Raw genomic sequence first — 12,888 nt, forward strand, 5'->3', positions numbered from 1 at the left:
AGCAGATAAGAGCAAATCCATTAGGCTATTTGTAGGGGTGGCAAAATTGGCCGAACCGAACCGGAACCGAGCCGAACCGAAAATTCGGTTTCGGTTTGGTTAAACAAAACCGATTCAAATTTCGGTTTGGTTCGATTTGGGTATCAAACCGAACCGAAACCGAATATTTGCAATTATTATGAGTAAAGGGTGGCAAAATTGGCGGAACCGAACCGAAAATTCAGTTTTTGTTCGGTTTTGGTTTGGTAAAACCAAACCGATTCAAATTTCGGTTCGGTTCGGTTTGGGGGTCAAACCGAACCGAAACCGAACCATTGCCACCCCTAGCTATTTGGAGCCAAACTAAAAGGGTTTTCTAGATGGAAAGAGATATATTTGCCCCTTTTTTATTTGGGACAGCCCCCTCTAGCGTATTTAAGACTATTCTTTTACACTAGTCAGCGGCTGTCTCAAGTATAAAAAAGGGCGAATATATCATTTCTCATTCTAGATTTGCATTTTATGTGTATTTTGGATGTACAACAAAAGTCAATCTATATCTAACATTTAATGGGTCCTTACACAGTTACACGATATTTCGATGTATGCACATGTTTGAGTAGGGAAACGATATCAGCACAACCATGTTTTGATATTTTCCCCTGAAGCATCTTGTCTTTTAGGATTAGAATCCCTAGAATCAGGAGGATTTCAAGGGCCTCCCCTTGGGGCTTGGGTCATCAGGCAATGCTTGCTTTTAAGGGTGTCAATTTTGGCTCGGGCTCGGAGGCTCGCTGGAGCTCGGCTCGAAAAAAGCTCGGCTCGAATCCTTAACTAGCCGAGCCGAGCCCAATTTAGGCCAGGCTCGGCTCGGCTCGTTAAGGCTCGTTAAGAATTTAATATATTTAAATATATATATTATATATTAATTTATACATTAAAAGGGTTGTCCAGGGAGTGAAAGGGGGGGCAAACTATGTCACTTCATTTTTGGAACCTCATTTGTTACTAGGACCACCCCCCATAGTGTAAAAAAAGTAGTCAAATTACACTAGTAGGGCTGTCCAGGGAAGAGGAGGGGGTGTGAACATAATATAACCCGAGCTCGGTAAGGCTCGCGAGCCTGGCCGAGCCCGACCCGAGCTTAACGAGCCGAGCCGAGCCGAGCCGAGCCTGGCCAAGCTCGGCTCGGCTCGTTTACACCCCAACTTGCTTTTCTCTAACATAGAGGGTGGGGATTCATCACCTTTTAGCTGTGAAAAAGAAGGGAAATGATAATGAAACTCCACACTTTATTGACCGAATTTTTATTGGCTATTGAGACTGAGTACACAGAGAAATTGTAGCAGGCTTTACAAGCAAACTAGCTAAATGTAAAGATCACTATGCCATTATTGAAAAGAGGAGTGCCGATATCAATTCCCAGCTCCGAAAATGTTTAATTTGAAAAGGCAGGGGAATAAAAACCCACAAAAGTTTTTTTTTTTTTTTGGTACTGATTGAGCGACTAATTACCAAAAATATCATGCCAATTCGCTTCATAACTAAGATGTAGGTCCTTCATTTGGTGGGGCCCAACATAAAGATAATTTCCATTGGGCCTACCAATAGGATGTTCAAACACTAAAATAGAACGGTCAGGAATGCCCGATCAGATATCAATGTCATCTGCACGGTGGGGTCCACCGAAACATGGTTCTTCGCTCTTCAGTAATGCCTAATGCCATGTGGGTGGGCCCAAATTAGGCTTCAAATGCCACATCATTCGTCAAGGTATTTCGAAATCACGTGACGCACATGAGAGTATAAGGCTATGAGAGTACGTCAGGGAGTGTCGTAACTCGTAAGCGTCAGCATCTGAAACCAAAATGTTTCTCTAAAATTTTCTTTCACAAGTCACAGCGATGGAAGTGCTACACTCACTCTCCTACCAAGAATTTCCCTTTTCACGCTCAGATCAAACAGCACACGTGGCACATCGTATGGTGATGGAGGATCAGGATCATCAATTAAGTAGGTGACCACCATATCAACGGCTCTAATCATTACAGACGAGAATCTTGCGGGCGAGAGTGGGCCTAGCACTCTTGTTCTTCTTCTTTTTTTTGAGTTTAAGAAACACATTTCTGATGGAAAAACTTTTCCTCGGAATGTTTTTTCTTTCTACGATTTAGAGGGAAATAATATGATTATAGTTAATTTGGACTGATATTATCATGAATTGTAAGTCCCTCTAAATAAAATTTGAATAGGATTGGTTCCAATTATCTTTTTTTCGCATGTAAGAAAAGTAAGAAAATTTAGAAATACTTTTCCTTTTCAAACTTTTCTACAAAATTCTTGGCATCCCAACAGGGGTGTTTTCCAAAGGGTGATGATAAATTCACACCCGCTGTAGGATAATTTGCACCCTTGTTAATGTGAAGTGACATAAAAAAGAGTTTAAGTCTGCCCCCATACCACCTACGCTCCTTCATATAGGAAAAATGCTTTCTGACGTCGCTTCAGAGTTAAAATGGGTGTGAATTATCGTATAAGGGGTGCGAATTTATCATCTCCGTTTTCAAAAAGTACTGTACGGCATAGACCATAGAATGATCCAAACCGCCCATTTGATGGGCCACAATGTAAATAGGTTCAGACCAAAAAAATCACTTCCATAGAATAATCCTAGACCTCTTATCTGTAGAGGAACTACATATATGAACACCTCTCTAGTTCAAAGGACTAGGATCAATCTATAGAAATGATTCATGTTGATGTAAAAAGTTGGAGATCTTTCGATGCGGCTAAGGAAGAGCTAATGTGGACTTGCGCTAGGTAGCAAACGGTCACACGACCGACATGGAGTGACAGTGACTACAATAAATAAGGAAAGTAAAGCTATGAATAGTAAATTTCAGGATGGGACCTTACCTTTGATCCTTTATGCTCTGTTTGGATGCCGAGTTTTTTTTTTTTTTTCCTGGGATTTATGTGGGTAAAGGTAAGAGACAAAAGAGGGGACAAGCATTAATTAGAGAAAGATATTATGATGAGTGGAGAGAGAGGGTAGAGAGAGAAAGAGAGAACACCCTTTTCAAGACAAGATTTTGCTGATGTCAGCAAGAAAAAGCTGATGTGACCACTTAACTTTTAGCCACATAAATCCTGGGAACAAAAAAAACCCAGCAACCACACAGAGCATAAAGGCTAATTATAGTTAAGGCTAGAGTATTAGATTACCCCTTCTACCTAAAGACAGGTGTCAACCTGTGATTGTATAGAATTTGCTCTAGAACCTTCCTTAGGGAGATAATTACTCTATTAACCCCCACCACACGTCGTTTTGCGAATGGGTGGCCCGTTGTAGGCCCATCAATTCCTCTACAGATCAGAGGTCTAGGATTATTCTATGGAAGCAATTTTGTAGTCAAATGGACGGTTAGGATCATCCTATTCTGTAAGTCGTACAACACTTTTTAGAGAAATAATGGAATATACGGGCTGACACCAAATGTTCAACCACAGATTTATACCATACCATTGTGTATGTGAATACTATGTTGAGAAAATTGCAGAATGGTGAAGGAGAGTGAAGAGAGAGAAAAACTTGAAATGAGAAGAAGAGGACAGGAGAGAAAAAAAGGGGTCTGTTTGGGTACGACCTTGCTCAGGTGGGCCTTCAAACCCTCATAATTCTCTCTCGTACTCACAAATTGTAGAATTCCAAACATGCCCTCTTCTGTCCTCCCTAAAACCCTACTTTCATTCTTTTGAGAGAACCATTTGTTTTTGAGGTGGGTTTTTTTCTGGGTTTTTCAGAAATGACAAAGAGACCTATGAGTGAGAGAGAGGAAGAGGAGGAAGAAGTAGAAGTAGAAGTAGTAGAAGAAGAGAAAGATGAAGATAAGAAAATGAAGGGTTCTTCTGAGCATGGTGGATGGAAAAAGAGGATGGCCTTATCAAATGTGGCCTGTCAAGTTGAAAATTGTGAGGCCAAATTGAAAGGGGAGAAGAAGTACTATCAATGGCACAAGGTATGCGAGCGCCATGCGAAGGCGGCCACAGTTTTGGTCGGCGGTGTTGATCAGAGGTATTGCCAGCAGTGTAGTAGGTATGATCAATTTTTATTTCTTATACTTGTTTTTTTTCTAAATTTTCCTGGATTTTAGGGTTTTTGGATTGTGTATTGTGAGGGTTTTGATCTGGGTTTTGGGGCTTTTTTATGTTGTTGTTGTTAGTTGTTGAATGGGTTTGTAATGGCATGGGATTTAGAAGCTTGTGTTGGTTCTAATTTTTTGGGTTTTGGAGTTTAAATTATGGGGAGTTTTATTTGAGTTTGATTTTTTGAGTGGAGGGTGCAATTAGGTAATTATTATTATTATTATTTTTAATGGTAACATGATCTTTATTAAAAATACAAGAAGAAAGAAATTAAGGAAAAACAGTAGAGCAACCAAAAAAACAATAAACGCCCTCAAGGGGAGCAAATAAAAAATTCTAGAGCCTCTCTACCCACCTGCCTAGGCTAATCTGTCCACATGAGTGTCTCAGCACATGTTGAAAGCGGACACGAAAATCTACTACTTGATCCTGGATCTCGTCTACCATATAATCAAATCCCCAAGGGTGGGGTTCATGGCTTTAAATTTCGGACGAAATACCAAAATTTTGACCGAAATTTCGGATTTTGGCGACCAAAATTTAAAACCGAAACCGGAATTTCCACCGAAATCTCGTTTTCGGCTGAGGCCGAAGCCGAAACCGAAATTTCAATCCTTGGTGGCGATAGCTGTCATTGAACCATCTAATTACGGCAAGTGAGTCTCCATCTACGATCAACCTGCTTAATTCCCTCTCCTTGTTTAGCCTAATGCTTTGCGGGACTGATCTCAATTTCGCCTCATTGGAATCCATGATATCTCCTTATCATCCCGGGAGCTCCTCCTACCCAGATTACTTAAACTCAATCCATCGAAGTTTAGCTTCATGAAACCTTGATTGGGAGGGGACCATTGAGGAGCGGAGGCATTCTTGTTTTCTTCAGAGATGCAAATCTCTTTCCAGCATATCCATAAGTCGGTACTCAAGATAAACCTGAAAGTAGAAAAATCATTACCCAAGCAATGGTAAGCGGTATGATTTTTATAAACAAGTAATGCTGGCTTTTAACCAAGCCTCTTAAGATTCTGTCATTTCTTTCCTTCTAAGTAACCCATATGATGGCCAACAACTCTACTCTCCATAATATCCTCCCCCTGTTCCTCCAAGGATCAAACATCCAACTATTAAGGAGATCTACCAACCGCTCTGCAAAGACCCACGAGAAGCCAAATCTCCCAAGAATTTTACACCAAATCTCTCTAGCATAATTGCAATATAAGAATATATGATCTATTGACAGCCTGCCTCAATGCATAAGGCATAATGATTAATGATTACTATCTGGTGATTTCAAAGATGATCCACCGTCTGAATCTTGTTTTGAAATGTTGTCCACCTGAACTCACAGACTCAAGGTGGAGCTGGAATGCTCCACTCCCTCTGGCTAGTTGGGAGAAGGGAGGATTAGGGTCAAGATGGAAATGTAATTGGGTAATTATTATGTAAGATTTAGATGAAGGATCTTTTTTATGTTGCTGAATGTTTCCAATTGGTCGTGGGAAGCTTACTGTTGTTCTTTTATCTTGGCGTTTTAATTGTGAGTATGATATGTTTTTCACTTTTTTGTTTGATTATAACAAGAACCTGTTAGTTAAAAAGAGATGAGTTTTGGAACTGATTATTGATTTTTATGCTTCTGATGAAATGAGATCTGGGTTATTACCATCATTATTTGTTGATGTTGTTATTGCATGTATTCTTGGTCTTCTTATTGTAGTTTGTAAATAGTCTATAACGTTCAAGTAATATTGGAATTAAAATCTTATGATGGTTGAAGCTTTGATTTGTATTATTTTTATATTTTCCTCATATACATATAATATATATAGGGCAGTGATAAATCGACCCCCATATATCTTAAATCGACCCCTTTTAACATAAAACTTTAGAGCGTGTGAATAAAGTTTTCATCGCCGTTAAACACCGTACAAGTGTACAAATGATACATATATTTTGATTATATATGCGTGTGTGCGCGCGTGCGTGCGTTACTAAATTTCTGGTTCTCTGGTTTTGGTTATGAAATTTGGGGAGATGGATGTGAGTTTTGCTTGGTTTTAGGTATGTAATGCTATTGGGTACTGGGCTAAATTAGTTTTAGGCATCATAATCTTATATCAGTAAAAAGAAATGGGTTTTGTAGTCAGGTCTTGACTTGTATGGTTTTTATTATGCAGTGTATGTTTTGGTTTCCTCTCTGTGAAGCTTTTTACTGAATTATGTAATGCTATTGGGTACTGGGCTAAATTAGTTTTAGGCATCATAATCTTATATCAGTCAAAGGAAATGGGTTTTGTAGTCAGGTCTTGACTTGTATGGTTTTTATTATGCAGTGTACGTTTTGGTTTCCTCTCTGTGAAGCTTTTTACTGAATTGGTGTCAGGTCTTGACTTGGGATATATGTCACAAGTTTAGTCTCCTCTTGCCTAGGAGTTTTATGTAACCCCAGATTGCCATCTATGTCAATGAGTTTGGGTAGGGTCCCATTCCCAATATTTTTATGTAACCCCATGTTGCCGTCTACATAAATGAGTTTGGGTTCCCATTCCCTACAACCAAGTAGTGATTGTCAGCACCTAGGATCTCTACACCAAGAGTTCCTCGACATGTAATCGAGCTTCTTTTCATTAATGCTTATGTGTTTTTATGTAGAATCCATATTTCATCTATTCCTTCATATAGATTCTTTCATGGTATCTGAGCAGTGTAATCCATGTTTTATGTGTTTATTATTTTCTAGAAGTTTTCATGTTTTCATGACGCCTGTTGTTATTGATTTTCTGATAAAATTTGATTTTTCTTATTTGTTGGGCTTGGAAATTAGCCTACCCCAACTAGTTTGGGACAAAGGCTTAGTTGAGTTGAGTTGTTGGGCTTGGAAATTCTCACTGTTCAAAAGATTATCAGCACGCATTTTATTTTTTCCAGCCTTTTGTTATCATTTTCAGCTTCCCTCTATTTGAAACCTCTGTTTCAGACCTTCTTTGAACAAATAGTTTGTTGAACTTTTCCTTCATGAATTTTCTCATTTGTATGGTCTTCTATATTAGTGAACGCATAACACTTTATATAAGTCCTCAACCATTTTATTCTTGGATACTAAATCCTAACATCATGGAAACATGATTACAAGTTTACCACTCCCATTGTGCTTCGTCTCTGTTGAAACTAATCATAGTCATTCATAACATGAAATTGTGATTTTATGATTGATGATCACCAAAACTTAGTCAACCTGCAATTTCTAGATGATGCTGAAATCAACAAATTTGTCAGGGCTAAGCTTATATATTTTATATGTGCCTTTTATTTATACTCCAAGTGAATAATACTCTTAAAATCCAGATGTTCTTTAAATTTTTTTCCTTTTGGAAAATGTTCAAGCAAGCCTTTTTTTCTGTTAACAGGATGACATCAGTTAAAAAATATATCATACAGTTCCTCCCAAGGTCAATAAAAGGTATCATTTGTTTTCCAAGTCGAGGCACACAAGATAACAAAGAAAGGAACTGGTAAAGTAAGATTTGGGAGTGCTCTGGAAAATTTCTAGTTTCATTGGTAGATGTTAGAATGAGGGAGAAGATGATGAAGAAGAGTGAGGGAGAAGATGATGAGTCTCCACTAAGGTGCTCTCCCTTGTAATATGATGTATATATTGGCCCAACTTAGGGCTACATGGTGCAAAGACTACAATACCCCTCAAAATACACATAAAGACCAAAATACTCTTCAACACTCTCCCTCAAGCTGGAGTGTATATACCATACAACTCCACACTCCAACTTGTTACAAAGAAAACTACAATACCCTTCAACAACAAACAGTTATAATGCCCATACACCAACAAAAAACAATAATGCCATATGCACGCCATCGTGGTACAACAATCCCCCTTAAGCTGGTGTGGTGAATACATCGTGAAAAACATAACCAAAAAAAGAAAAAGAGAGAGAGAACTGCCACAACGATAAAAACGACATGATCAACGGCCACAAAAAATAACAGCTCCTCCTGAATCAGCATTACTTCCAGAGCGATCATCACAGAGCCTCCCCCTGAATCAGAGCATGGCTAACAAATCTGCACACGAAGAACGATCAAACATAGGCTCATCGGTAGGGAAACAATAACGATCCATCAAACAAAATAAGCACACCAAAGACGCGCACACGAGCAACGACAAAGCATCACGAGGAGACATCAGCTAAACGACACATCACCAAAAGAAGAAGAACCCTGACGACCAGAAAGGTGAGAGGAACCAACAACCAACTAACAAACAGGACGATATAAAATCATCCCACATCAATGGTCAACAACCAACCAATATGGCACTCAACAAAGAGGCGCACATCAACAACCAATGACAGCCACACAGCACGTCGCATGGGAAACAACAACAAGGCTGAAAGCAGCACAAACGATTGGGTATGTAGCCACCAACAACAACTAGGGCGAAAGCAACGCAAACGACTGGGCATATAGCCACCAACAACAACAAGGCTGAAAGCAACGCTAACGACCGGGCATATAGCCACCAACAACAACAAGGTCGAAAGCAGTGCAAACAACAAGGCTGAAAGCAACGCTAACGACCGAGCATATAGCCACCAACAACAACAAGGCCGAAAGCAACACTAACGACCGGGCATATAGCCACCAACAACAACAAAGCTGAATGCAACGCAAACGACCGGGCATATAGCCACCAACAACAACAAAGCCGAATGCAACGCAAACGACCGGGCATATAGCCACCAACAACAACAAGGCCGTAAGCAACGTTAACGACCGGGCATATAGCCACTAACAATAATGTGGATGGCAACTCAAACCCTAGCCAATTTTTTCATGACATAAAGAAGGCTTAGAACATGCTGAAAATACTATGACACAGACCTTGTGGTTTGTATGAATCACCTCAAACAATAAAACCCATAAACCCTAGGCTGCGATCAGAACTTGGGGATTTCTACTCATTTTGCAGTTTTGTATTAAATGAAAACAAAGAAGAGAGAAAAGATCTGGAAACTCCGTGAGAGAAGAGAATCAATCTCCCTCTAATGAGAAACAACACACACAGAGGGAGACCGAGAGAGATAGAGATATGGAGAGAGAGAGAGATTTAGGGTTTTGTGGGGATAGCGCAAGGGACTCTTCTTCCTCTTTCCTTTAGGATCTGTGCTTTGATACCATGTTAGAATGGATAAGGTAGAGGAAAGAGAAGAAGAAGAGTGAGGGAGAAGATGATGAGTCTCTACTAAGGAGCTCTCCCAGGTAATAGGATGTATATATAGGCCCAACTTAGGGCTACATGGTCCAAAGACTACATTACCCCTCAAAATACACATACTCTTCAACAGTAGAGACGAAATCAGAGATTAATACAATCCGTGGGGATTTTTCTTTATTGATCTCTATACATCGGATAAGGGTTCCCTGTTGCTTCTGTCCACAGTAGCAAACATATGAACTAGGATTTATACCTTTGCCAAGTTGTTCATTTGGGTGCTTAGAGCGATTGAGTGATCTGCTCCTTTTTATGGCGTTTCAAATGGGAAATGTAGTCGTCAAAGCATGTCTCCTACTTTCTGTGTGTCAGTACTTGCCACTTGGCAGAGATTGGTAGCGGGGTTGGTTATCCATGATTGAAAGTTAAAACTAAATTAACTAATTTCATTGATTTGAGAGAAATTTCTATAAGCTTGAACTTGAATCATATCTGCCCTCAAGAATTGTTACTGCAAAATTGTGGCTAGAGATAAAGTAAATTTGAAGCCTTCAAAGAGGCCTTGATTCTGTCTATTAAGCATAGATAAAGTAAATTGTGGCAAGAAATTCCTGACTTTAGGCCCTGTTCGTTTTAGATTATCATAACCGATGGTTAGTCCCCAAACTGATTATTGGACTCAAAATTAATTTAATTTGAGTTAAATAATTGGTTTGGGAGCTCACCATTGGTTATGATAATCTCAAACGAATGGTGCAATAGAGTTTGATGTTTCTTTTCTGCATGTTCTGGGAGATGCCAGTGGTTTGGCTGACCCCTGGCCAGTGAGGGAGTTTTTTGGGCCAGTTTTTAGTATTGGGAAAGCTCTGCTGGTCTTGTGATTTTTTCTTTGTTTGTTTCAATAAATTCACTGTTATCTTTTTTTATTTTTTGAATGGTCAAAAATTTCATTAGAAAAAGGACTGAGATGGTCAAAAGCAAAATACAGAAAGGGAGAAAGAAAAGGATAGAGAATACAACAATACAGTGAATAAAACAGGAAAGAGAAGAAAAAAATCAAGGCGGGAGAAAGCAAAATAAATTCTCTGTTGTCAATCAGCAAAAAGGAAGAAATTACTCCCAATTATAAAAGAATAGGAGAATTTCTAGTCTGTATGTCTTTAAGTTGTGGCTCCTACAAATTCACTTTTTTACTCTACTGTAAGCTTTCCTTTTCTATGCAAAAGAGGCTATTTTCCCTCTGGGTACATTAGCTGGATCTTGGAGTCCTTACAAATGTCACCTTGATAGAGACATTTGTTGATACGAGGTTTCTAAAACAAACATTTCGGGAACATATTTCATTTGCACAAGGGTCATATAACTTCTTTATTAGTTTGGTCGTGTTTGCGTGCCCTGTATTTTTCACTAATAGCATAATTATTAAGCAATCCACATTCCACAGGATGCAACACATACAAGCAAACATCTACACAGATATAGAGATGCATAAACTGATAGTAAGGCATGCAAATGTGTATATATATCATGCCTAGAATAATCAAAACAAGTTATGTTTATTCACCTTAGTTTGATTCTGCCAATTGGATACAATCAAGTGTAATCTGACGCAATCAAAAGTGTATATATATATCATGCCTAGAATAATCAAAACAAGTTATGTTTATTCACCTTAGTTTGATTCTGCCAATTGGATACAATCAAGTGTAATCTGACGCAATCAAAAGTGAAAAAAAAAATCAAGTCCAAGTATGGGTAGAAAAACTTTGTAGGGACCATTTGCCTCCAGTATCTAATAAGTTCTACCTACTATTGAATTTGAATCAATGACTCTTGCCATGTGAAAGCAATACTCTAACCACTAGGTTAATTTGGAGATTTATCATCATAAAGAAAAAAAGATGGGTCGGATCACATTGGGAATTATAGATGGAATCTTACCTTGACAGGAAAAAGGACCAGAGGGCTATCATGTGGGATCATGGAATATCCGTCTAATAATTTCTTAATCTGCCTTGATGCCCACTGTTATCTATCAAGTTTACCCACATTATCGAATTCTTATAACTACATGGTTTGAATCTATGATGCAGATTCCACGAACTATCACAGTTTGATGATACCAAAAGGAGTTGCCGTAAACGGTTGGCAGATCACAATGAACGCCGGAGGAAGAGCTTGACTGAACAACAGACAGATGAATCGGATCTGATACCAGCTGTTTTAAAGGTGAAAGATAACTCATTGAAACCCAAAGCTCACCTCGGAGGGACGAAACAACCTGAAGTGATAAAAATAGTGCTCCCAAAGAACCCTAATTTCAAGCATTTTCATATCAAGTGATTCTCTTTCTGCCTTCCTATTCATTCCCACATATCTCTATATCTTAATCATGGCATAGCCTATATCATTTACCATTCATCGAGATGTAGCAGGGATCAAATTTATGCATGTCATGTTTAAAAATTCTTGGATTACAATGACGTGTAAGATGTTGGACATTTGATGTTGGTGCTGACCCAAGCTTAGATTGCCTTCTACCTGAAGGTTTTGGCGAAATCTAGTGATATTTTTAGCAGAGAGCTAGCTGGTCTTTTTCTCATCTTCAAAAGACAGATCTTTCTGATCATCAAATGGAGAGAGAGATCTTCACGCACATCGAAACATCCGTTTGGATGCACGTAATATAGAATGTAAGGAATATGGATTCCCATTTCTTTGCTTTCCCTCTTCTCTTGCTTTCACCGGAAAGTTAAACAATACAAAATGGCTTACATTTGGAAAATTTACAGCCACAAGGACTGCCCTGTGAATTGTAAATGACAACCACAAATGATGTTAGGAAATGGAAAGGAAAATGATTTCAGCGCTCCAATGTTTTGATAAACATGCGCTCTCATGTTTGTCGTGTAGTATTTAAAGGGCTTTAAGAGCTTTTTGAGAACCATAATATTCCTCTGACAGCCCTTTAAATACTACACGACAAACATTGGAGCGCTTGTTTGTTTATCAAAACATTGGAGCGCTGAAATCATTTCCCAATGGAAAATGTGTGCTTTTACTTTTATGTTTCCATATTTTGGGTGCATCCAAACGGATCCCGATCAAGATTCAAACAAGATTTGATTACCACCATTTGATTCAAACAAAGTCTCATATTTCTAATGTATATACATTATATATACATTTGATTCAAACCATTTGTTTGAATCAAATCTTGCACTATATATACACTATATATAAATGAGATGTTTGATTATTTCAAAGAAAAAGAAAAAAACAATGTTTTAGGGAAAATGACACTCATCAATGATTATGATGAGTGCATACACCATCAGTGGTGCATGTTCTTTGCCTTGCTACATGTCACATTGTTAAAAAACTTTCATGGTTGAGTCAGCTTAGGACTCGACCAGCCACTTACTAGCATGGTTTTAAATTTCGGTCCGAAATTTTGGATTTCGCCTTTACCAAATGTCGAAATTTCGAGAAATTGTAATTTTTTTTAAAAAAAAAAAATATATAAAAATAAA

At 38.5% G+C, this 12,888-nt stretch overlaps 1 protein-coding gene across 1 annotated transcript; it reads left to right on the forward strand.

Moving 5' to 3' along the window:
* The first annotated feature begins 3,505 nt into the window (after nucleotides 1-3,505).
* Nucleotides 3,506-11,957, forward strand: LOC143886654 (squamosa promoter-binding-like protein 4). The gene is made up of 2 exons (XM_077390704.1): nucleotides 3,506-4,075; nucleotides 11,449-11,957. The coding sequence occupies exons 1-2, from the start codon at nucleotides 3,786-3,788 to the stop codon at nucleotides 11,696-11,698; spliced, it is 540 nt and encodes a 179-aa protein (XP_077246819.1). The 5' UTR covers nucleotides 3,506-3,785; the 3' UTR covers nucleotides 11,699-11,957.
* Nucleotides 11,958-12,888: the final 931 nt, after the last annotated feature.

Source organism: Tasmannia lanceolata, unplaced genomic scaffold, assembly GCF_043159265.1.
Source record: "Tasmannia lanceolata isolate RefF3 unplaced genomic scaffold, GAP_Taslan_0.1 ptg000011l, whole genome shotgun sequence".
Lineage (NCBI taxonomy): Eukaryota > Viridiplantae > Streptophyta > Magnoliopsida > Canellales > Winteraceae > Tasmannia > Tasmannia lanceolata.

Excerpts from the sequence above, each read along its gene's own strand:
- LOC143886654 (XM_077390704.1), top strand. The coding sequence starts at position 3,786 with ATGACAAAGAGACCTATGAGTGAGAGAGAGGAAGAGGAGGAAGAAGTA. Across the intron at positions 4,076-11,448 it reads TATTGCCAGCAGTGTAGTAG|ATTCCACGAACTATCACAGT; the intron begins GTATGATCAATT and ends TCTATGATGCAG.